Source organism: Callithrix jacchus, chromosome 3 (assembly GCF_049354715.1).
Source record: "Callithrix jacchus isolate 240 chromosome 3, calJac240_pri, whole genome shotgun sequence".
NCBI lineage: Eukaryota > Metazoa > Chordata > Mammalia > Primates > Cebidae > Callithrix > Callithrix jacchus.
Genome location: NC_133504.1, coordinates 102,168,964 through 102,196,795, shown reverse-complemented (window position 1 = coordinate 102,196,795; position 27,832 = coordinate 102,168,964). Strand labels below are relative to the sequence as shown.

General features: G+C 36.5%; 1 protein-coding gene across 2 annotated transcripts in view; it reads right to left on the bottom strand.

Annotated features, from left to right (window-relative positions):
- Positions 1-27,832, bottom strand: part of UNC5C (unc-5 netrin receptor C) — a 397,080-nt gene that overhangs the window by 165,890 nt on the left and 203,358 nt on the right. For both annotated transcript variants that reach the window (XM_035293290.3, XM_035293289.3), the window contains exon 2: positions 9,824-10,045. In XM_035293290.3, coding sequence (XP_035149181.1) covers positions 9,824-10,045 — 222 coding nt within the window. The remainder of the gene's footprint in view (positions 1-9,823; positions 10,046-27,832) is intronic.

The window sequence follows — 27,832 nt, the reverse complement described above, 5'->3', positions numbered from 1 at the left end:
ATTTATACACATCTCCCATAATTCTCCTTTGAAAATGTGTGAGTGGCATTTCCTAAATCATCTCCTGGGGTGACATTAAGGTCTGATGATATTTCAATAGAGACTCTGTGACAAAGATTACAGTCAACAAATAGTAAAGAAGGTTTTCCCACTACAGACCTTTCCTAAGACTTTCACATGCTAAAACAGAGGCCCCCAATCCCCAGGCCATGGACTAGTACTGGAACTTGGCCACACAGCAGGAGGTGTGCAGTAGGTCAGGGAGCATTATCGCCTGAGCTCCACCTCCTGTCATGTCAGGGGCAGCATTAGAATATCATAGGAGTGCAAACCCTATCATGAACTGCACATGCAAGGGATATAGGCTGCATGCGCCTTATGAGAATCTAATGCCTGATGATCTGTCACTGTCTCTCATCACCCCCAGATGGGACTGTTGCAGAAAAACAAGCTCAGGGCCCCCACTGATTCTACATTATGGTGAGTTGTATAATTATCTCATTATGTATTACAGAGTAATAATAATAGAAATAAGGTGTACAATAAGTGTAATGTACTTGAGCCATCCCCCTCCCAGTTTGTGGAAAAACTATTTTCCATTAAAACAGTCCCTCATGGCAAAAAGGTCAGAGACTGTTATGCTAATATACATTTGCTATGGTATCAATATTCATATACCCTAAAATTTGTATGTTGAAATGTTAACACCTTAGGTGATAGCATTAGGAGGTGGGGCCTCTGGAAGGTGACTAGGCCGTGGGGGCAATTGTCACAAAAAATGGCTTACTGCTTCATTAAAAGAGGCAAGAGAGGCACCCTTTGCCTTTTCTGCCATGTGAGGACACAGCAAGAAGGCATCATCTAGGATGAAGCAGGCCCTCATCACACAACTAATCTGCTGGATCTCAAACTTCCCAGCCTCCAAATCTGTGAGAAATGAATTTCTGTTCTTTATAAACTACCCAGGCTGTGGTATTTTGCTACAGCAGCCCAAATGGATTAAGATGACTTCATACTTTCTCCAAAAGGGGAAGATAATTACTGCAGTGTTTCTTAAATTGACTGCCAAGCTTTTGTTTTCTTGTTTTCCAAAATAACACCTATTAAAGAACTTATAAGACACTGGTGGTTTGTTGAACACAGTTTAAGAGGAAAAACCATATCAGCTTACTATACAAGGCATGTGGTAAAGGTGAAACTGTGGGACAAGGCTAGAAAGTTTGATTAGGAGCCAATTATACTGAAGACTTTGAAGATAAGATCAAGGAGAATATGCTTTATTCCATGGACAAAGGGAAGCCATTATGTATTTTTAAGAAGGGGAAGGACAACCACTTGGAAAAACCATTTGAACATTTGTCTTTTAGGCCTATAACTACTTGTAAAATAAACTGCTGGGGAAAACAAGGCCAAAATAATGAAGATGTAGGTGGCTATTTAGATAATAAAAGAGTATTCAAGAGTAGAAGGGGAGCAGAAACAAGATGTAATAACAGAAGAGTGATTTGAAAATAAATTGGCAATACTTAATAATCATTTCCTTGTTGGAGTGAAGGATGAAGCTGATATTTTAATTTTGGGCACCTGGTTGGAAAGAAGAGGTATCTGAAATAGGAATACAAAAGGAGGAAGATTTTCAATGTTGCCACTCCTGCGACAAACAGGGACTTGAATGAGCACAGTATACTTGTGAAAGCTCTAAGCTGAGGTTTTAAGTAGAAGCAATTCACTTAAATGTATGCCCAATTATAGCTTATATTTATCAATTCTTTTTGTTTTCTATTAAGGCTCACTGTTTGCTAATTGGCCCAATAGAAAAGGCCTTCAAGAATGAAAAACCAGACCCTAAGCACTAGCTTATGCTATTACATTAAAAAAATCACAAAGGCCTACATCTGGAAAACCTGATACAAGGCAAGGAAGGCAAATAAAAACATGAAAGACACACATGCAACTGACACTCTGAGGCAGCCCTTGTTTTCCTGGGAAAAGAAATAATTGTACTGCATAGCTCTTTTTTAGGCTAACAGTTTTATGTTCAGCAGAAACAGCAAAATTTAGGGAGACACTAGGCATAGGGCCAAGAGCAAAGGTTTTGGAAGCAGACAGCTCTGGGTTCATATCCTGGCTGTGTCACTTCCTTATTTTGTGATTTGGGGCAAGTTTGTTTCTTTATCCTGCTGATCCTCAGATTCCTAATTTACCAAAGGAGAATCTTAGAAATTATCTCATAAGACTCTTGTGTTGATTAAAGAACAGAATACACATAAGGTGTTCAGTATAAGGGCTGGAAGTTTGTTTTATTTTTGTTGTGTTGATTTTACTGATACTTTCTGCTCACTTGAGAATAATTAAAGATGAAAAAGAAAAATCTCAGAGATTATTAAAATCTCAAAACAACCTTGGTTTTTGAAATTCCCTTGCTTCTTCACGGAGGAAAAATATTTGCTTTTAGATGGTAGATCTTAGGTACCATGGAAACAAGAGTTGAAAAGACATCAAGTAAATAGAAAGTGAACAGCTGAGCCTGAATTTTTCTTAAAAATGTAACCACAAAATATTGAGTAGATCATGATTTCTATGGAATTTTGAAGGCAACATAGGTATGTATTACTATATTACCAAATCAAGAGCTTTCAAATATTGAAAATTTCTAAACTATCTCATATGCTACTTTCCACTTTTCTATTTCTTATATTACATACATGCAAGAAATGCAAATGTGGTTAAAATGATAGAAAAGCAGAGTAGAGGTAATGAATGATCTTCAATCAGTACATTTTGTTACGATCAATGGATAGATACACTCAGTGAGTATAAATCATTATTTGCTTCCTATTTAATTATTTCATAATTTAAAAGAAAATGAGTTGGAGAAGAATTTTTTGTTTTATTTCAGTTTTATCATCTTGTAGTTTTTTAATATGCAGCTACCTTTGATAGATATTTTATTGAATGTAGTCAACTTTTCACTAAATATCCTTCTAAATATTATTATAAGGCAGAGGTATGTATAAAAACAACTTGTTTGCAATGACTTTTCTCTGTCTTATCAGATGATAACCAGGTCTGATTTTTTAAAATACTAAGAAAATTTACCTGACTTGAAATACATTTCAAGACTTAATGTATTCTAACAGTTCTTGCTATTAAGAACCACTAAGTCTCCAGCAATGCTACAGTCAGACTCCATTAAGCAGAGAGTTTAGAACCAAAGTTGCAGGGTGAATTTAGCTTCAGGGAAAACCCTCAATCCACCACTCCAAAAAACAATGCCTTTATTTCAGTTGCATGCACAATATTTCTGATCTCACAGGAAAGCAAAAAGCTTTAACATAAAAAGCCTACAAATTTCTCCACCAATATCTGTCTATATTGGGGATTTATGATAGCAGGCAAAGAGAGGCAATAAAGTGTTATGGGCTTTTTTTTTTCAGGTTTCATTATTTATTATGAAAATAGCGCCTTCACAGGATTGAAAAAAAGCTCAAACAATAAAAGTCTCTTTATCATCTCAGACTCTAAGCTGTCAACTGCTAGTTATGTTTCTCGAGAATAATTCCAATGCACATACGAATGTACATGCATCCTTTTTCCTTATACATGGAAGCATATCACACACAATGTTCTCTGTTTTGGCTTTCATGCTAAATTTTATCTCAGAGAGTTTTCTATAGCTTCATATGTGGAGCAACCTCACTGTGTTAAAATGTATTACGGCCAGGCATGGTGGGCCTCACCACTGTAGATGCAGTAATATGGATAGGAGGCAGGACCTACTGAGAAGAAGAGGGCTGTTCCCCAGCAAAGGCCCCACCCTCAAGCCTGGAAACTGCAGCCCCCTGTTTTCTGCCCAAATGTTACATTTTGAGCCTGCCCTGCCCGCCATCCTGTGCCCATATAAGCCCTCTGGCAGAGAGACAAGCAGCTGAATGTTGAGAGAAGCAACTGAGCATCAGACTACAAATAGATGCAGCGTAACTTCTGACTGCAGGACTTTGGAGAGGAGCCCAGCTCCAAAGGGCAAGATCACCTTCCTCCCATACCATCCTCTTTGAAGCTCCCCTTCCCCTGAGAGCCACTTCCGATGCTTAATAAAATCCTTGGCATTCATCACCTTTCAAACTGTTCATGTGACCTGATTCTTCCTTAAAACTAGAAAAGAATTCGGGACACACTGGGTTTGGGAACCAGAAAAGGCTGTCACATTGACTCTTCACTGAGCTGTTAACACTTAAGCGAACTGCAGAGGCAAAGCTAAAAGGGCGTTGTTTATAATACATGCCCTCTGGGGCTCCAGAGCTCTGTCATAGGCAACTTCTGGTTGCTGCTGTGGGGCCCAGCTGGTAAAGGGATCCTTCCTACTGGAGCCGAAAGGCACTCACCCCAGCTCCTGTACCCCCTCACCTGCACGCTCCCCCTCCTGAAAAGAGTTTGAGTGCAGCTCAAAGAGTAAATGAGCCACACCCCTGCTGCAAGCAAGGGTTCAAAGGAAGTCTCCCTCCCATCTCAGGGCAATGTAGCAAGACCCCATCTCTGCAGCAAATGAAAAATTAGCCAGGCATGATGGTATTTCTGTAGTCCTATTTGGGAGGCTGAGGTGGGAGGGTCACTTGAAACCAGGAGATTGAGGCTTGCAGTGAGTTATGATCATGTCACTGCATTCCAGCCTGGGAGACAGAGGAAGAACCTGCCTCCAAAAAAAAAAAATAAATAAATAAATTTAAAAGTATCAGAGTATTCCATCCTAGGGATATACAGTCCCTAATATGCAACTGCAAGAAGGGTTCAATGGACAACCTCTGTGCACATTTGGAATTATATTTTCAGAGTGTTCCTACGTTTGTAATTACTCAGTTAAAGTTATATACTTGTCAATATTGATGATATTTTCAAATTGGCCTTCAAAAAGTTTGTATCAATTTATACACCCATCAACAAATTATGCCTTTAATCAACACTATATTTTGATCCTGATGACAGCTCCTTCCTACATTGCTGTTCCTGTATCTTGTTGTATCAACAACTCTGCTCAATTTTCTATTGGGTTGTGGATCTTTTCCTTAAATAAAGTTTAGGAGCTATTTATATATTTATAAAATTAGCCCTTTGGCTAATATATAGCCACAGACACCGTAACTAGTTTTTAAATCCGTCACTTGGTTTTGTTTGTGGTTTTCTTGCTTTGGATATTCAAATTTAATAATGCCTTTTTATAAAACTTATAGATTGTGTGTCTTAATTTAAAAGACTATGCCCACCATTGAAGCCAACCAACCAACGGCCAACTTTTTTCCTAATGATAATGCTGATGGTGGCGATGATGGTGATGATTTTAAGCCCCAACATCTAGCATTTATTGTATTTTAAAGAATGAGACAGAATTCAAGCTTTCTTTATGATTTTTCTATTTCCAACTGCCTATCTTGTTGTGTCAATTCATGTACTGAATAAACTATTTTCCTAACTGGTTGAAAAACTGATCTTTATTACATTCTAGGTAATGTAATAGGTATATTATAATACTCAAATGCCTTACGTCTTTGAGTATTTCCTGATCTCTATTTTAATCCATTAATCTGTATATTTTGTCCTCTGCTAAGTTCAATCTCTTTTGACTTCTTTTTGCATCAGATTTATAATGAGTTGGGGTTTCCTCATTACTCTACTATTTAAGAATTCTCTCAGCTATTTTCCCAAATTATTTTTAATAAAATGATGACATTACAGATTCATTTATAAATATCAGACATTTAAACATATTCGGCCTTTACATTTATGAATAATATGTCTTTCCTTTATGTAAGTCATGATATCTTTTTTGTCTCTAAGTAGGATTTTAAAATTTCCTTTATAAAATTCTGCAAAATTATTAAGTATATACCTACATGTTTTATTTTACATGGCTATTCTATATAACATCTTTTATTGCATTTAAATTTGAATTGGCTGTCTGTATCTAGGAAAGTTAGTTTGTCATACAGAGTTTCTATCAGCTATTTTCTCTATTTTCTAAATTTAGAAAATTTTTTTCTTTGAAAATTCATACTTCACAGGAGTACAAAATCACACAATTTGTCATCAATTATAATTTTCTACTTTCTCTCTTTTTTTTTTGAGACAGAGTCTCACTCTACCATTCAGGCTGGAGTGCAGTGGAGCAATCTCAGCTCACTGCAATCTCTGCCTCCCAGATTCAAGAGATTCTCCTACCTCAGCTTCCTGAGTAGTTGGGATTACAGGCACACACCACCACACCCAGCTTATTTTTGTATTTTCAGTAGACATGGGATTTCACCATGTTGGCCAGGCTGGTCTCAAACTCCTGACCTTGTGGGCCTCCCAGAGTGCTGGGATTACAGGCGTGAGCCACTGCGCCCAGCCTCTTTACTATTTTGTACTTCTTTATTACTTGTGTCGTCTAGTGGCACTGGCTAGATTAGAATAATACCAATTCATAATGGTATATATGGACATCTTTGTCATTTTAAAAAAAATTTGTAGCAATTTATGGGATATAAGTGTAATTTGTTGCATGAATAGATTTCATAGTGGTGATGTCAGGGCTTTTAGGGTATCCATCACCTGAATAACATACACTGTACCCATTAAGTAATTTTTCATCACCTACCCCCCTCTCACCCACCTACACCATTCTGAGTCTCCACTGTCTATCATTCTACACTCTACATCCCATTATTTAGCTCTCATAAGAACATGTGGCATTTATTAATACATATTTGGGTCTGAATTGCTTATTTATTAATATATATCTGGGTGTGAGTTGATAATGGCCTCAAGTTCCATCCATGTTGCTGCAAAAGACATGGTTCCATTCTTTTTTATAGATGAACAGTATTCTATTGTGTGTATTTATAACATTTTCTTTATCCGGTTTTCCACTGACAGGCACTTGGGTTGATTCCCTATCTTTGCTATTGTGAATAGAGCAAGAAAAACATTTAAGTGTAGGTGTCTTTTTGATGTGATGATTTCTTTTCCTTTGGGTAGATGCCAAGTAGTGGGATTGCTGGATTAAATGGTTTTCTATTTTTAGTTCTTTGAGAAACCTCCATAGAGATTGATGTAATGTACATTCCCACCGAGTTTTTCCTAACATTAAAGGTAATACTTACATGAGTCTCGTATGTCAGTCTTTGGCCGCATACTGGCTTTCTTGTAAAATTTTGGACAGAAATGGAAGCTCCCAATAAAGCCATATTGTATTTCACTCCATTCCTGAATCTCAGGAGAACTGGGAAAGTATGGAATTTCCCAAATCTTCCCTTAGTTCTCATCTATCTCTCTGAATTTGAATGGAAACATGCAAACTATTTTAGTTTACAGTTAATTTAAAAGGTAGTCTGGCGCGGTGGCTCACGCCTGTAATCCCAGCACTTTGGGAGGCCGAGACGGGTGGATCACGAGGTCAAGAGATTGAGACCATCCAGGTCAACATGGTGAAACCCCGTCTCTACTAAAAATACAAAAAATTAGCTGGGCATGGTGGCGCGGGCCTGTAATCCCAGCTACTCGGGAGGCTGAGGCAGGAGAATTGCCTGAGCCCAGGAGGCGGAGGTTGCGGTGAGCCGAGATTGCGCCGAGCCGAGATTGCGCCATTGCACTCCAGCCTGGGTAACAAGAGCGAAACTCCGTCTCAAAAAAAAAAAAAAAAAAAAAAAAAAAGGTAGTCTTAATCATTGTTGTCTGTAATAATAATTTTGTATAGAATTATAAAAAATAAGGGTTTCACAGAAAGGAAATCTCTCTATATATATGTGTATGTGTGTGTGGGTGTGTTACCAACATAGCATGAAATTGTTAGAAGCATTCAGTGTTATAATAGCTTTGTTTCTATTTATAATCTACCTATATAGGCATTTCATTATTTTTGTAAAGATAAGCCTGAATATGTCGTGATGTATTTTAGCTTTTGTGTTTTCTTTCTCTTTCCTTTGATCATTAAAGCTTACTTGTTTGAAATCTATACAAATAAATGAGCTGAAACATATAAAATTCAATCCACTTGAGATTTTGAAGACATCTGCTGGAGTTATTTTCTGAGTAATTAGACCAAGAGGTGAGACCATTCCCTGAGGTAAGCTACCCTACAACTGGATACCCAGTCATATCTGCAGTCATCAGCTTGCATTCAGTGAGCATATTGATTCATAAATTGATAAGCAATTATGTAGAGCTGCCACCTGATTTTCTAAAGACCATTTATGTTATAAAGAATATGGCCCACATGCTTTTTAAAAAGTTACCTCTTCTCAGTTCTTTCATAATCTATTCTATTTCTTTACATTCCGTCACCTCAGCTATTTATATTGTTGGAGACCTTGAAGTACAAAGGAGAGCCCTCATGTGCTGGTCTCTACTTGTCTCTGGTTAATCCAACACTTGGGCACAAATATGAATTATTTAGAATTTGGATTTTGAAAATGGGTATCCATTTTGGTACAGAGAGATATCTATGTAGGATAACAAAGATATTTAAATGCTTCAATTTTTTGTCATGCTTGATATTCTTTCGCTTGAAAATGTTAAACAATAAAGTATTAATACTTAAATATACGTCAGCATTACAAAATCATAAGTCTGGAAGAGATCTGAAAGGTCAAAGAGTTATTCTCCCTGTTGGAGAGCAAAAACACTTAAACCACCATGGAAAGATATATATGTTTCCAATTTAAAAGAACTCCAGGAAATTCCACAACCACCCTTACCCATTGTGGAGCAGAAAATTGTTATCAAGAAAGTTTCCTTTATATCTAATTTAAATCCCACAGGTTATTAGAATTCATCCTTTCTTTGCCTTTAGTATTTTATCTTTAAGGATGGTATTTACAGAGCAAGGAAGTCAGGAGTTTTAACAATGCCAATGGCAAAGCTCATCAGATTAAGACCTTCTAAGAAAGGGCATTTCTTCTGTTCATGGATCCTACACTATCACTGTTCTCAATCACCCTCAATTTGATTTTAATTTGGTTAAGAAGTTAGGATTCACTTTTGGGTGTAAGTTATGAGTATAAGATCCTTAAATGTATGACATTTGCAAATCTTTAACAAATATAAGGGCAAACTATGCACATGAATTAACATTATACAGTAATGTAAACATGTTCAATTTATCCTAGTTAAATATGCTCCCCAGATTTCAGCATATTTAGATTTATCACCCAAGTGCAACTCAAGAACATCTTTTGTGGCCGGGCGCGGTGGCTCAAGCCTGTAATCCCAGCACTTTGGGAGGCCAAGGCAGGTGGATCACAAGGTCAAGAGATGGAGACCATCCTGGCCAACATGGTGAAACCCCGTCACTACTAAAAAATACAGAAAAATTAGCGGGACATGGTAGCATGTACCTCTGGTCACAGCACCTCGAGAGGCTAAGGCAGGAGAATTGCTTGAACCCGGGAGGCAGAGGCTGCAGTGAGCCGAGATTGCGTCACTGCACTCCAGCCTGGCGCCTGGTGACAGAGTGAGACTCTGTCTCCAAAAAAAAAAAAAAAAAAAGAACATCTTTTGCTAGGGCATTTAACATTGTGAATCTATTTGTTTACATTATTTAACTTCTTAAGTATGAACCATGCTTTAATTTCATGTAGTCCAACAGGAATTGAGTCAAGATTTATTCATCACATTTTACTTTGCAGTGCATGAAACAAGATCACCAAATCTTAACCAAACCAATTGAAAACTTTTTGTCAAAGAATAACTTCCTTTCCCATTCCACTAATTGAAATAATGGTATGGCCACAGGCTAGAGTAGTGAGTAAGTGAATCTTGAACTGCAATGCAAATGCGATGGAAAACTTACCCGAAGTTTCATCTACTCTTTCATCTACTATGTGGTCCTTCTGATGAACCCACTCACTATTACACTTGAAATAGATCTGGGTGGCAGGGCTGGCTTTACAGTACAGGTTCACAGGCTTATTCTTTACAATATAAGCTTCTTCAGGCTCAATAAGGAAATGTGGCAGAGGCTCAGGTGGGTCAGAAGGAAAAGTTTCTGGAAGTTCATGAAAAAAGTCGTCATCTGCAAAACAAGAAGAAAGTGGAAAATGGTTAACACATTGGAAAAACTTGCCTTTTGCTTGCTAGTCATGTAAAAATAATGACTCATAAATGTAATAAATAAGTGATTTGAATGCCTGCTGTGTGCCAGGCAGTATATTAGATCTATTCACTGGTTGTTCAATTAAGGACATGGATTATTATTTCCATTTCTACACACAGTAAAACTCAACATCAGGGAAGATAAATAAGTTGCCCTGAGCACATAGGTAGTAAATAGCAGAACTGAAACTGGACTATATGTGTATCTCAACTAAAAACCACGATTTTCGAAATATATTACTATATTTCCCATTATAGAGTGTCACCCTTGAGAGCAGACAAAAGCAAGAGCAACTTTGTTAGAAACATTTCTTTGAAAAGCATAAGGCAAACAGATAAAGCTTGCATCCTTTGGAAGGAGCTAAGCAGAAATATTAGACACATCAATAAAGGATCTTTAGGTTCAAATTCACATCTGTTGTTATTTTCAAAAGATGTCACTGTGTGAAATATTCATTCAACTCAAAATTTAAAAACCGCTTTAGATATTCACACACTTTGAGATACATTTTAAACCTGGATTTTGCATGATTCAAATAAGACATTAATAATAAAAGTGCTTTAAAAAATAAAACCTATTATTGTGTTTTACAAAAGTCAATGTAAAGAGTCTTTTCAATACACCATAAATAAATTCAGCCTAATAATAATATTCCTATGTGGGACAGAGGAGAGCAAAACTATTATTAATTCTCCAAATTGGTTAAATACCCAAGGCAAATACATAATGTGAAAACTCTGATGTTAAAATTAAAATTTTTACAAGTTCTTTAAATGTACTTATATTCAGTAGTAAATAGAACATATGGTATTTGTTCTTAAAGACTGGTTGCTCACATGTTGCCTTGAAAGTCATTTCATTACTACTTCAGTTGTTGTCCTGTGTTAGTCATTGGTATAGTGGACATATGTCCACTAAGAAAACTGGCTTGGAACTTTTTTCATTCAAGTCATAAGACAGATGTCAAATAGTAATGGTGTCCAGTCTCTGCTAATCTGTTTTGCAGTAAAAATTGACTTCACCTGCATCACTGACAAAACTAGCATTCAAAGCTGCCCACAGCTGTAAATTTCTGACACTGAAACGTAAATGTTGTTTCCTATACCTAGATATTCTTTCTCACTTTACTTCCTTAATTTGCTTTCTTTTGGCAGGGCATCATTTCTAGTTTTTCCATTGTTGAACATCAAGGACCAAAACTGTCAGCTTACTAAAGAATAACCTTGTTTCCATCAATTTCAGCTCCTTTAGTCAATATGCAAGAACACTCAAGACTGCTTAAATAAACATAGTTCAGAAAGGCAAAGGGATGAGAAATTGAACTATTTATTGACAAATCCATCAGCACGAAACTGACGTCTTGAAGGTCTTATCCAATCTTTTCTTGCTTCTAAAGCACTTACTGTTATGAGTGATGATAGACAGTGCTAACAATCAATAAAACTCCACAAAATATGACTCAAACTCTATAGAAGGTTAGCTATTGTTTTTAATAATTATTATTCATTAAGGCAGAGGTCAACTAGATTTTATTTTTTGACTATGACTGTACACACAAAAATGTGAATATATTTAATAGCTATATTTAAGCATGCAAAGTATAAAAAATCTTTCAGCCATTGCTTCAGAAGGTAAAACTTGTCCTTTAAAAGGAATGATTGCAAGATATGGAAGTTTGTATACTACCTTACCTTATTCAATAATATAGCAAAAGTATTTATATGTTCATATGCTACAGAAAAACTTCACAGGCACTAGAAATTGATTACTCTGCCTTGACAAAACATGTATCTCATTCTTCTGATTATTTTATTGTAAACTACTGAAAAAATAATGGAAGCAAAAAAGTCACACATTTTCAAGTCAAAGCAGCTCTTTTAATTGCCGGGGGGGGGGAAGTAATAATTTAACAATATATTTAGAAAAGGTATGAGCAAACTCACTTTGTATTTCCTTAATTTTGATTTTTAAGACAACATGATCACAACAAGTAAAGAGAAATAAACCTACATCTTGGTTTGAGATTTCATACAGTATTGATTTTTCAAGGTGTTTGTTAACTCTTGAAAATGGAACTTATTAAGGAATGATTTCTATCATTAAGAATTCTTTAATTTGATAAATTCAGTATTTACTTTACATATCAGTCTAGTTTCTGCAGAACCCATCTCTTAAAGTTGATCTAAAGAGATGCCTTAGCCAGCCACAGCATATTAGTTTATTAAAATGTCCTGTAATAATCACAAAGTAAATTCAAGCCTGTGTTCTGGATGAATTCCTGACAGGTAATATGGCACATCACTTTTATTACTCAATTCAGTTGTTGAATGTGACATTAATATAGAAAATTCAAGACCTTGAGAGTAGATCTGTAAAGTGGGACAGATAGGACAAAATGCAAACAAGCTGATTATTAGTGGGCTCACTAATGTTGTAAAATCTTTCCCTTCTTCACATAAAGTCGATGACCTGGTACCTTACCTAACCACGGAAGGTGGTTCCACCATCAAGTTAAGCATACTAAAAGAACACTTTCTGTTTCTTGCTCCATACAAAACTGTCAAGTTTCAGCATTAATTCCCAGATACAGTGTTAGTTTAGGAACTGTCTTTTCATAAAATTCTATCCTATATTTTTTCTTTTCTAGAGAAAGTTTTGAAAATCAAATCAGCAGGCCAACTCTCTTCATGGGGTGGGGGGGGGGATGAAAACTTATTTAAACATCCAGCATGGCTATAGCTATATGTATTTAAAGATAAAAAGTGATAAGCTTCAAATAACATATAACCTACATAAATATTTCGCTCCTCTGTGCAATGCATTCGCCTGCACACATGTGAAGAAATGTACTTTTCAGTTTTGCAATTGGTTTTTTAAGACTATTACCAGTTTTCAAAAAACTAGAACGATACAACAAATGCTTAACACTAGAAATTAAACTCTTTGAAGGCAGGGGCTGTATTGTTTACATTTTCATTTTTCATAAGTCTAGCACAGTGTCAAGCCTATTATAGAGGTCAATAAAAATCTTATGAATGAATGAATTTTATACTAATGGCAATTTTGATCATTCCTAAGAAATTCACAAGGGATTTTACAGTTTATAGTGCTTCAGATTCACTTACAATTTTAATATGAATAGAAATACATACAAATAGGAACTGGCTACAAAATTTGTATGGCCCAATGCAGAATGAAAGTTCAGAGTCTCTGGTTAAAAATTTATTAAGAATTCTGAAATGGTGACAGCAGAACATTAAATCAAACACTGGTCCTGTATGACAGCAGAGGTCACATACCTGTGAAGCCAGCCCTGTCTATAAATGTCAATTAAATTAGCGCCCCACTTCATGAGAAGTCTGAAAAATGAAATTGTGTCTTTATTATTGGATATTCATTTTGGAACTTAGCTGGGTTTTCCCAGCTTCTTGTGGTAATCAGATAGTTTCTCAAGGAAATCATAATTATTCAGACTGAGAAACTGAGACTCATGTCAATTGTCTAAGCAAGTGCATTTGCAATGGTGTGCAAGGGAATGCGTGTGACTTCATGTGTTTGTGGCCTTCCTTTGGATATTCCCCAGTGTCCATTCAAGGTCCTAAATAAGTATTTTGGTTACCAAAATAAGTAAAAGCCCTGCCATGCTAAAATTTTGACTCATTCAGGGAATTAAAGGACTGCTGAACCCATGGGGATAAGACAGTTTGAGATTTCACCCTGAGCTGGTAGACTATTTACTGAGATCAGTACCTTACATTCAATTCTTATTACCACACTACAGAAGAAAACAACTCACAAAACAAAACAACCCCCAGCTTTCTGATATTGTTAAGGTCATGCTGCAAAACTTGAGCCTATAAAAAAATTGATTTTTTTTCTAATCAAGAAGAGCAGTGAGTATTTCCTCTTACCATTTTATTTCTTAATATAAATATCTAAGGAGTGAGATTAGGGTGATAATAGGAATTCGATCTGTAAACAGCAATGTCAGACTGTGAACTTATTTCTGGCAACAGGCCATAGGTATCCCAAATTATTACATTTTCTATAAATCTACACCCCAGCTGCTGATATTGACTGCACAGTGCTATCTGGACAAATTGACTTGATTAATTAAATTGTGAAACAAGTTTTGTACATGTAGTTCATTCAAATTAACAAAGTAAAATTTCCAGAGCTGCTGTTCTATGCACCGAATTCAGTATTAACTTAATGCTTTTTTGATTTAGACATAACGTTATTATTCATTTTACCCTCCTCCGATATTTGACTTAATTTCCCACTTTCCACTATTACTCAATACTGACATTCCAACAGTAGTACCATTTTTATCTTGATATCAATAAATCTCAGTATTTCCTTTTCTTCTGTTATCTCATATAGGCTTTTGATTTTTCATTTATATCAAAGAAGAGAAAGCTTTGCACCATGTATTATTTTTATAGACTTTCATTCCACCTAATTCTTGACAGGAAAATATTATGCTTTGAACATTAATCTAGGGAGCTTTAGGTTGCTGATTTTATTGCTATATATCAAGCCTTAATTTTCATCAACTTAATACATAAGTTTCTATATTTCTGAATCATAAGACTTAAACCATTATTGCTTATATCGTAAAATATAGGACCATTATCTCTTTGTCTGAGACTTGAAGCATATTCTTCTGAAATGGAATTTACTTTCAAATGATTCAAGAGCAATTTAAAATGAATGACTGCAAAGCTAATTTTATCTGCATTTGGCTACCCATCCATCAGAGAGATAATTCATGATATATTACTACAAAAGGCAGCTGGAATTAACTATTTGAATGAGAATCCAGCTTATTTTTAATATTTTGATTAAAATATCCTCTGCAAGACAAAGACTATGGTCTATATTTCAGTCAATATATTAATGGGTTCATCATTTAAATTCAAGTCATTGAATACATAATGCCTTAAATGTGTTGCATGACTTGGAAGTACTGAATGATTTCTAACTTCAAAACAAACTTTTTTTTTTGCTTTTAAAGAAATACTTGCCAAATGATTCTCGTACATTACTAATAATGATATAAAGCTAATTTGCTAGTTGATATCCAATTAACTCTGAAAAAGAGGCACCTTCTTCTGTCCGTTTAAGCCTTCATGATCTCTGATAATTAATCTATCCTTCTATGTGTTTTCCTGCTTACCACGTCTACCTCCCCATGTAGTCTACAGTGCTCCTAGAAGACATTTTCAAAAACCCCATTTACCTCCTTTTCAAATAATTTAATAAATGTAATGTTTTATTGCAAAAGAAAATTTTTGCATAACATAAACTGTGGTGCATGCACACAATAGAATACCACTCAAATGATCAAAAGGAATGAGCTATTAATACATGCAACAGCCTCTCCAGAGAATTGTGCTGAGTTAAAAAAGTTACATACTGTATTGACGCTTGAGGGCTCAGGAGGGTCTCTACATGCCAGTAAACCCCCAACTACAACTGGTGTCCAGATTCTTGGCACCATCACAAGAAAGAATTCAGGGATGAGTAAAGAAAAAAAAAAAGAAAAAGAAAATTTTTGCTTATCAGATTAGCTAAAAAATACCGAATGATTGATGAGGAGTTGAAGAAATGTGCAATTGCATATACTGGCTGGAGTGTAAATGGGCATCATAGAAGATATAATTTGACAATAGAAGTAAAGTTAAGTCTCTACATATCTCCAAATAAGCTATCCCAATGTGTTGGAATCCACATTACAGACAGAATGACATGAAAATGTAAATACATACGTACAAAGATGTTCACTGCCACATTATTTGTTTAAAGAATACAGGATATCTTCTGACAAAAGGCAGCTGGAATTACATTTTTGAATATGACTGAGAACAACTGGCCATCAACTGAGGAATGGTTGAATAATTTCTGAAACATCCAACCAAAAGTATCCTGTCTGGCCAGTAAAAATAAGAAAGTATTGTATGTATTGACCTAGAAGGGCAAGCAAATAAAACAAGCTTTTGGCCAGTTTGTATAGAATTATACCTTTTTTAAAAAAGAAGAAAGAAGAAAGAAAGGAAGGAAGGAAGGAACAAAGGAAGGAAAAGAAAAGAACAAGAGAGTAAGAGAAAGAAAGAAGGAAGGAAGGAGGAAAGGAGGGAGGGAGGGAAGACAGCAAGCAGAGTCAGATAGCCAAATGTAAGCCTTCACTGATTGTCTTCCAGGCAGGAACATCAAATTGACTATATACACTATAAAGCAACCTCATAGGAACCAAAAATCAGGTGAGTGATCACAGTACCTGGTTTTAACTTTATATTACTGAAAAAGGCACTGAAGAATGTAGGAAAGACAGTCTTGAATTGTTAATGTCACCACTCTCCCAACTCCCAGAAGTAATTGTGTGGTGTGGAGAGAGAATCTGTGTCCTTGGAGGGAGGGAGAGGGCAGTGATTGTGTGGCTTTTACATTAATATACACTATGGAATACTATGCAGCCATAAAAAGCAATGAGTTTGTGTCCTTTGTAGGGACATGGATGAATCTGGAAACCATCATTCTCAGCAAACTGACACAAGAACAGAAAATCAAACACTGCATGTTCTCACTCATAGGCAGGTGTTGAACAATGAGAACACGTGGACACAGCGAGGGGAGCGTCATACACTGGGGCCTGTTGGGGGAGACTAGGGGAGGGACAGCAGTGGGTAGGGAGTTGGGGAGGGATAACATGGGGAGAAATGCCAGATATAGGTGATGGGGATGGAGGCAGCAAACCACATTGCCATGTATGTACCTATACAACAATCCTGCATGTTCTTCACATGCACCCCAGAACCTAAAGTGCAAGAAAATATATTAAAACAAAAACAAAAACAAATACAGAGTACGGCCCTGTCAGCAAAAAGCAAAATGGGCCAGAATTCAGCTGGGGCCCACAGAGGGAGCATTTAAACTGTTCTAGCCAGAGGGCACTCACCCATCTTTACAATCAGAACCTGAGTTCTGTCAAGCCTTGCCACCATTGGCTAAAAGCTCTAGGGTCCTAAATAAACTTGAAAGGCAGTCTGGGCCACAAAGACTGCAATTCCTGGGCAAGTCATGGTTCTATGCCAGGCTTGGAACCAGTGGACTTGGGGAACATACTACCTAGTCAGATACCAGCGAGGGTGGCTAAGGAAGTGCTTGTGCCACCCCTCCCCCAATCAGGGGCAACACAGATGACAGCTTAGAGGAGACACTCCTTCCCACTGCTTGAGGAGAGGAGAGGGGAGAGTAATGAGCACTTTATTTTGCAACTTAGCTACCAGCTTAGCCACAGTAGGATAGGGTACCAGGCAATCCTGAGGCCCATATTCTAGGCTATAGCTACCAGATGACATTTCTAGAGACACTTAGGGCCAGAAGCAGAACTACTATCTCGAAGGGAAGGAGCATGTCCTGGCAGAATCCATCACCTGCTGACTAAAGAGACCTTGGACCCTGAATAATCAGCAGCAATACTTAGGCAGTACATGCTGTGGGTCTGGGGTGAGACTCAGAGACGTGCTGCCTTCAGGTGCCTTCAGACTGAGAACAATTCCAGCTGTAGTAGCTACTGGGAGAGACTCCTTCTGCTCAAGAAAAAGGTAGGGAAGAGTAAAAGGGAGTTTGTCTTGCACCTTAGGTACCAACTCAGTCACAGTGACACAGAGCAGCACCTGAATCCCTTGAGGTTCCCAATTCCAGGCCTTGGCTCTTGGATGGCATTTCTGAACCTGCCCTGGGCCTAAGGAGACCCACTGTCTTGAAGGAAGAGTCACCACAAGCTGACTGAAGAGCCGTTGGGTCTTAAGTGAACATGGGTGGTAGTCAGGCAGTACTTGCTGTGGGCCTGGGGTGGCAGTGGCCACGGAAAAAGGCTCCTCTGATTGTGGAAAGGAGAGGAAAGAGTGGGAGAAACTTTGTCTTGTGGCATGGGTGCCAGTTTAGCCATAGTAGAATCCAGTTCCAGGTAGATTCTTAAGGTTTCCGACTCTGGGCCTTGGCTCCTAGATATTATTTCTGGACCTGCACAGGGCTGGCAGCAACTTGCTTTTCTGAAGGGAAGAAAAAAGCCTGGCTGGTTTTGCTACTAGAGCCCTCAGGCCTTGAGAGAACATAAATGATGGGCAGTGGCTACTATGGGCCTTAGGTAAGACCGAGGCTTATGTCACTCCTCTTCAAACTCTAGGCAGCTCAGTAGACAAAGGGAAAGACTCTGCTTGTTTGTTTGGGAGAAAGTATGGGAAGAAAACAAAAGTCTCTGCCTGGCAATCTATGGAACTCTTCCAGATCTTATCCAAGACCACCAAGGTGGTTCCTCTGTAAGTCTGCAAGAGTCACAGTGTTACTGGGCTTGGGATGCCACCTAATGTACATATGGCTGCAGTGACCAAAAACTTAGATTATAACTCTTCAATACACAGACAGCAATAAACATCCACAAGTATCAAGCCTATACAAAAAGACATGACCACATCAAACAAATTAAATAAGACACCACTGGCCAGTGCTGGAGAGACAGAGATATGTGATCTTTCAGATAATTCAAAATAACTGTTTTGAGGAAGTTCAATGAAATCTAAGATAACACAGAGAAGGAATTCAGAATTCCATCAGATACATTTAGCAAAGAGACTGAAATAATTGAAAACAAGCAGCAATTCTGGAGCTGAAAGTTGCAACAGACATACTGAAGAGTACATCAGAGTCTCTTAAAAGCAGAATTAATGAAGCAGAAGAAAGAATCAGTAAGCTTGAAGTCAGGTTATTTGAAAGTACACAGTCAGAAGAGACAAATTAGAAAAGAATGAAAAAAAAATCAAGCACACCTATGACAACCAGAAAATAGCCTCAAGGGGACAAATCTAAGAGTTATTGGCCTGAAAGAAGAAGTAGAGAGAGCTATTAAGGTAATAAGTTTGTGCAAAGGGATCATAAGAGATAACTTCCCAAACCTAGAGAAAGACATCAGTATTCAAGCACAAGAAGTCTACAAAACATCAAGCAGATTTAACCCAAATAAGACTACCTCAAGACTTTTAATAATCAAACTCCCAAAGACTCAAGGATAAAGAATGGATCCTAAAAGCAGCAAGAATAAAAAAGCAACATACAATGGAGCTCTAATACATCTGGGAGCAGACTTCTCAGTGGGAGCTTTACAGGGCAGGAAAGAAGTGCCCGACACATTTAAAGCGCTGAAGGAAAAAAATCATTTTTTCCTAGAATAGTATATCAAGAGAAAATATACTTCAAATATAAAGGAGAAATAAAGACTTCCCAGACAAACAAAAGCTGAGTGATTTTATCAACACCAGACCTGTCCTACATGAAATGCAAAGAGGAGTCCTTTAATTGGAAAGAAAATGTTAATGAGCAGTAAAAAATTATCTGAAGATACAAACTGGTAATAGCAGGTACATGAAAAACACAGAATATTATAACATTATAATTGTGGTGTATAAACTACTCATATCTTGAGTAGAAAGACTAAAAGATGAACTGACCAAAAATAGTAACAACTTTTCAAGATAAATATATTACAATAAAGACTAAATAGAAACAACAAAAATTTAAAAAGTGGGGGAACAAAGGTAAAGTGTAAAGTTTTTATTAGTTTTCTGTTTGCTTGTTTATTTATGTAATCAATGCTAAGTTGTCACCTGTTTAAAATAATGGATTACAAGATATCATTTACAAACCTCATGATTACCTCAAATCAGAAATTATACACAGATATACAAAATAAAAAAAATACCCAAGAAGTTAAAAAATGTCACCTGAGAAAAAAATTCACTGAAAGGAAGACAGGGAGGAAGGAAAGAAGGAGGAGAAGATGACTGTAAAACAAACAGAAAACAAAAAACAAATCACAAATATCAAGAGTAAGTCCCAATAATCTGTTGCCTACAAGAAACACAGCTCACTATAAAGGCACACACAGACTGAAAATAAAGGAATGGATAAAGATATTCCATGCAAATGGAAACCAAAAAAGAGCAAGAACATAGACATTCAAAGGATCATTGAGGGCCACAGTGAGCAACTATATGCTAATAAACTGGAAAATGTAGAAGAAATGGATAAATGTCTAGATACATATATTCTACCAAGATTGAAACATGAGAAATCCAAGACCTGAACAGACCAATAACAAGTAAGTTCACAGATGTAATAAAAAGTCTCCCAGCAATATAACATAGATTTTTCAATACAAAAACTATATAAAGAGAGAAAGAAGGTTATTATAAAATGATCAATGGGTCAATTCAGCAAGAGGATATAACAACAGTAAATAATATGCATCCAACACTGGAGCACCCAAGTATAATATTTAAAGCACGTATTATTAGAGCTAAAGAGAGAGATAGATCCCAATACAATAAAAGCTGGAAGCTGCAACACCCTACTTTGAGCATTGCACAGATCATCCAGATGGAAAACCAACAAAGGAATGTCAAACTTAATCTGCACTATGGACCAAATGGACCCAACAGATATCTACAGAACATTTCATTCAACAGCTACAGAATGCACATTCTTCTTTTCAGCACATAAATTATTCTGAAGGATAGACCATGTGTTATGCCACAAATCAAGTCTTAAAATTCAAAAATTGAAATTTATAAGTATCTCCTCTGACCACAATGGAATAATACTAGAAATAAATAAAAAGAGAAATCTTGAAAACTATACAAATGCATGGAAATTAAACAAATATGCTCCTGAACAACCAGTTGGTCAATGAATAAATTAAAAAGTAAATTTAAAAATTTCTTGAAACAAATGATAACAGAAACACAACATACCAAAAATCTATGGGATATGACAAAAGCAGTACTAAGCAGAATTGTAGCTTTAAGTACCTACATCTGAAAAGGAGAAAAACTTCAAACAAACAACCTAACAATTCATCTTAATAAACTGGAAAATCTAGAGCAAACTAAACACAAAAGTAGCAGAAAAAAAAAGAAATAATAAAGATCAGAGCAGAAATAAAGGATATTGAAGTGAATAAAACAATAAACAAGATCAGCAAAACAGAAGTTGGTTTTTTGAAAAGACAAACAAAATGGATATACCTTTAGCCAGACTCAAAAATAGAGAATGCATAAATAAATGAGATCAGAGATGAAAAAGGAGACATTACAACTGATACCATAGACATTCAAAGGATCATTGAGGGCCACAGTAAGCAACTATATGCTAATAAACTGGAAAATGTAGAAGAAATGGATAAATGTCTAGATACATACATTCTACCAAGATTGAAACATGAGAAATCCAAGACCTGAACAGACCAATAACAAGTAAGATCACAGATGTAATAAAATGTCTCCCAGCAAAGAAAAGCAAGGACCCAATGGCTTCACAGCTATTTTCTACCAAACATTTAAAGACGAACTAATACCAATCCTCTCAAACCATTAAAAAAAAATGAAGGAGCAGGGAATACATCAAAACTTATTCTACAAGGTAAATATTACCCTGATACCCAAACCAGAAAGATATACCAAAAAAAAAAAAAAAAGCAAACTACAGGCCAATATACCTGGTGAACACTGGCACAAAAATCATCAACAAACTGCTAGCAAACTGAATTCAAGAACACATTAAAAAGATAATTCATGGCCCAGTGGGATTTATCCCAGACATTCAAGGATGGTTCAATATACACAAATCTATGTGATACATATCAAGAGAATGAAAATGCTGAAAACCCATTTGATGAAATTCAACATCCTTTCATGAGAGAAACCCTAAAACAAACTGAGTATAGAAGAAACATACTTCACCACATTAAAAGTAATATACAACAAACCCACAGCTGGTATCATACTAAATGGGAAAAATCTGTAAGCCTTTACTCTAAGATTTAGGAAACAACAAGGATGCCACTTTTTTCAGTGTTAGTCAACACAGTACTAGAAATCCTAGCTAGAGCAATCAGACAAGAAAAAGAAATAAATAAATAAAATAAAGGCATCCAAACTGGAAAGAAATCATATTATGCTTGTTTGCAGATGATATGATCATATATTTGAAAAAAACTGGACTTCACCAAAAAACTATTGGAACTAATAAACAAATTCAGTAAAGTTGCAGGATACAAGATCAACATACAAAAGTCAGTAGCATTTCTATATGCCAACAGCAAACAATCTTGAAAAAGAAATCAAGTAACTAATCTCTCTTACGGTGGCTATAGAGAAAATGCAATCCCTAGGATTTAACTAAAGAATTGAAATATCTTTAAAATAAAAACTATAAAACATTGATAGAAGAAATTGAAGAGAACATACAAAAATGGAAAGATATTCCATGTTCGTGAATTGGAAGAACCAATATTGTTAAAATGGCTATACTACCCAAAGCAATCAAGATTCAATGCAATTCCAATCAAAGTACCAATGACATTTTTCACAGAAATAGAAAAATATCCTAAAATTGATATGGAATCACAAAAGACAAAGAATAACCAAAACTCTCCTGAGCAAAAAGAACAAAACTGAATGAATCATATTACCTGACTTCAAATTATACTATAGAGCTATAGGTAAACAAAAGAGCATGGTACTGACATAAAAAACAGACACACAGACTACTGGAACAGAATAGCAAACCCAGAAACAAATTCATATACCTACAGTGAATTCATTTTTGACAAGTGTGCCAGAAATATACACTGGAGAAAGGACAGTCTCTTCAATAAATGATGTTGAGAAAACTGGATATCCATATGCAGAAGAAGGAAACTAGACCCTATCTCTCACCATATACAGAAATTGAATAAAAAATGGAGGAAAGACCTAAATCTAAGACCTCAAATTGTGGAACTGCTAAAAATAAACATTGGGGAAACCATCCAGGACATTGGGCCAGACAAGTTTTCTTGAGTAATACCTCACAAGCACAGGCCACCCATGCAAAAATGGACAAATGGGTTTACATCAAGTGAAAAAGCATCTGCACAGCAAAGAAAACAATCAGCAAAGTGAAGGGACAACCCACAGAATGAGAGAAAGCATTTGCGAACTACCCATCTGACAAGGGACTAATAACTAGAATAGACAGGGAGCTCGAACTATACAGAAATACATTCTCATAATCTCATTGATCAGCAAAAGATTTGAAAAGACATTTTTCAAAAGAAGACACACACATGGCAAGCAGGTATATGAAAAGGTGCTCAGCATCGTTGATCATTATAGAAATGCAAATCAAAATTACAATGAAATGTCATCTCACTCTAGTTAAAATGACTTTTATCCAAAAGACAGGCAATAACAAATGTGGGAGAGGTTGTGGAGATAAGAGAACACTCATACACTGTCATTGAGAAGGTAAATTAGTATGACCACTCTGGAGAACAGTTTGGAGGTTCCTCAAAAAAATAAAAATAGAACTACCATACGATCCAGCAATCCCACTGCTAGGTATACCCAAAAAGGAAATCAGTATACCGAAGAAATAGTTGCACTCCCATGCTCATTATAGCACTATTCACAATTGCCAATATTTGAAAGCAACCTAAGTGTCCATCCACAGATGAATGGATAAAGAAAATGTGGTAGATATGCACGATGTGGTAGACAGACACGTTAAAATAGTCTTTTTTAAATCACTGAATAGTACTGCATTGTGTACATCTACCACATTTTCAAAGTACCCATTTGCATAGTACCTTCAATCAGGTATATGAAAAGGTGCTAAATACCACTGATCATTACAGAAATGCAAATGAAAGCTACAACCTATAAAAAAGATTTTTTTATGACTGAATGATATTTCAGCATTAAAAAAGATGGTTTTTGTCATTTGCAAAAACATGGATGGAACTGGAAGACATTAAGTGTAACAAGCCAGATACAGAAGACAAATTTCACAGGTTCACACGCATTTATGGGAGTTAAAAAGCAAAACAATCAAACTCGTGGAGAGAGAATAGAATATTGGTTAACAGAAGCTAGAAGGGTAGTGAGGGAGAGGTTGGTAGGGGGTAGAGTTAATGGGCATAAAAATATAGTTAGATAAAATGAATAAGATCTAGTGTTTGATAGCAGAACAGGGTGACTATAGTCAACAAAAATTTATAGTACATTTCAACATAACCAAAAGAGTATAATTGGATTGCTTGTAACACAGAGGGAGTATGAACGCTTGAGGTGAGGAATACTCCATTTACCCTGATGTAATTATTATGCATTGTTTTTCTGCATCAATACATCTCAAATGCCCCATAAATGTATATACCTACTCTGTGCCCACAAAAACTACAAATTTTAAAAAATACAGAAAAAAGAGAAAGAGAGAGAGAAAAAGAGAGAACTGAGTGTTTAGGTAGGCTGTATCTCTCTTTCTCTCTCTCTCTCTCTCTCTCTCACACACACACACACACACAAACACACACACACATTACAAGAAGTATAAGGTAAAACCTAGAATCTGATGCACACAAATATTCATATTCATTACTTTTGGGGAAAAGAACTGGAGGGCTTTATGGGGAACTTTAACCTTTACTTGAAACAGATTTTTCAAATCCTAGATTATGGGTGATTTCCATTTTTTCTGCGTTTTGAGCTTTTATTCAAATTAAGAGAGAAATAAACTATTCCCAAGTGCAACCTATTACTTTCACATAGAATAACCACAGTCTCTTCACTAAATTCAACCTTCCCAAAGCAGTGATACTGACTCTATAAAAAAATCACTTGATGTCTCCATTAAAAAACTGTGTTTACAGACCATGTCACTTGCAAGCATAATGTGTAATATTTGTTTAATTCTTCCCGCCTTTATCTCATTTTTCTCTTATTTTCCATTGCCCTAATATCCTCATGTCTGTGACCTCTGACTTTGAACTAACATAGTTTACTATCTTTTTCACATTTTGCTTAAAAATTAGTATTGGCTGATCACCTCCTATTTGCAGAGACTGTCTTAGCTACTATACTGGAAGTCACACTTTATGTTTAAGTGAAGTCTAGGATATCGGAAAGATTTGTTAATAAGTAGAGGGTCTTACATCGGGAGTTAAGGAAAAGTTCTACCATTTTCTTACTCCCTATTAATGATTAGAGCTACATACCCCGTACTAGTATTATGAACCTCAGGAATTTGAAGAATAAAAAAAGATTACCCATAGAAATATTGTAGAAATTAAATAATTATTGACAGACAAATAGGACAATATGAAATTGGGCTAAGCCTTACTAGCTAACTAATAAGAATGATTTATAATATAGAATAATTTAATAAAGATTGAAAATTCACTATTACAATATAGTCACATGACACATGCTATCTTTTCTGGAAAAATCTCTGTGATGGTCAGTTCTATAAGTCAACTTGGCCAGGCTCCAGTTCCCTGTTTTTCAATCAAACATTAATTTAGGTGTTTCTGTGAAGGTATTTTGTAGATGTGGTTAAGACCACAATTAGTGACCTTAAGTAAGGGAGCTTATTCTAGGTAATCTGGATGTGTCTGATTCAATCAGTTGGAAGGCCTTAAGAGCAGAGCTGAAGCTTCTCAGAGCAACACCTAGATTAGTGTTTGATTGAATAACTGGGGACTGTAGTCTGGACAGACAAATACTGTCAGATTCTCCTCCCCACAATTTCATCCCTACCATTTCTCAGAATTCTTACACATTTCTCAGATATTAGTTTAAATGCCCCTTCACCTGAAAGCCTCCCCACGCCTGGACATAAGCCTTTGCTAACTTCTCCCTCTGCTCTCTGTTCTTTCCATTATTCACATTTCTTTCCCACTAGATGGCAAGTTTAGAGGGTGAAGGGCAGTGAGTGTCTTACTCACTGCTGCATGCTGCATAACCAATGTCTACTTCAGGGTCAGGCAGTAGACCTGACTTTAGGGTTTGTTTTTTCAGTGTTTTTAATTTGCACTGTTGTTCCTAAAGAGGTTCTATAAGATAAGACAGAAGTTTATAGGAATTACTCTACTGAACAAACTCCTGAAACTTCAGAAGAAATCCTTGTATGAAATAAAACAGAAATGTGCGTGTTTAAAAATTGTTCATTTAGTGTTTGCAAGTACAGATCCAGTTCCCACATCTAAAAATTACACGTGGCCAGGTACAGTGGCTCATCCCCGTAATCCCAGGGCTTTGGGAGACAGAGGAAGGAGGATTGCTTGAGCCCAGGGGTTTGAGACTACAGTGGGCTATGACCAATGCACTGCACTCCTACCGGGGTGACAGAGCAAGGTTGTGTCTCTAAAAAAAAAAAAAAAAAAAAGTGTATCTTCTATGCAAGTGCTAATGCCATCCAGCATGAGATGTGTGGAGGCTTGGACTAAATGCATTCCTTCACTAAATAATTCAAGTTGACTCTTAAACGTGTTGTGAATGAGAAGGAAGATGATACCTCTGAATAAAGTGCCTTTTTAGCCTCTTGGCCTCATCTGACATTTGATCTGACTGCACTACTCTCCTTTTGCAAACTTCCTCCTTTTCTGGCGACTGTGCATTAGCATCTGGTGCTTCCTGTCCTACATCTTCAACCTTTCCCTTTCTTCCCTGCTGCCTGAATACAGTCAGATACTCACCAAACTTTCTCCTTTAGTTTGTCCCTTGGGCATCTCATCACAATGGCCTCAGTTATCAGATCCTGTCACATACACAACCTTCCACTCTGTCCTGCTGCTTCTTAAAACCCTTCAATGCCTTTGCATTGACCAAGAATGAAATCAGTTCCTTACCAAGGCTGAAAGTGCTCCCCCCAATCTGATTGCTGCCAGCCTCTACGTCTCATTTTCAAGACTTCTTATCTGTTGTCACCATTCTCCAGACAGACAGACTGGTGTTTGTGTCTTTGAACACACCAAACTCATTTCCACCCTGAAGCAGTCACACTTGCCCTTCACTTCTCTAGGAAGGGTATTTCCTCTTCTCATTGCTATTTAGGTTTCAGCTCAGGGTGTCCCCTGGACAAAGAGATTCTTGAACACTGTATCTCAAGTCTATTTCTCCATCCAAGAACACTTCATTCTATCTGATTATTTCTTATAACCTCTCACTTTCTCAAATTTGCTTGTTTACTAAGTTAGTTGTTTATTTTCTTTTCCTTCCCATTAAACTCCAAGCTTTATGGGATCAGAAACTTTGTCCATTTTGTTCAACACTTGACATCAGATGAACTTATCTTTCTTCTCAAACTACCTTCCCCTGTTGACTCAACTCCCCAGTCTAGACTACAGGATCATTCAAAAGCTTGAAATTCCTTCTCCCTGTCAGGTCTAATCCATTGACAATTACAGTGCATACCAGCTTTCCAATATCTCACTCATCCTCAACTCCTCTTCTCCTTTTCATCATCAGGACTCAAGGTGAGGTCCTTATCATTTTTATTTAAATTGTTACAAGAGCCTTGATACTGATTTGCCTTGCTCTAGATTTGCTTCTCTCGATTGCATTTGTACTACATCATTACATCAGCATTCCCAAATGAATGTGGAATTATAGTAGCTTCTGCTGGAAACTTTCAGCATTCCACACAACATGACCCAAAGCTTATTTAATTTCCATTTCACTTAATACCATTCCACCAAAGCCAAATTTGGCGATTCTATATTCCATAAATGTGGACTTTAAACTTTTTTCCACTTTCACCTGTTTATTCTTTACTTAATGCCTTATTCCTTATTGACTTCCAGTTCATTCAAAAATCTATTCAAAATCT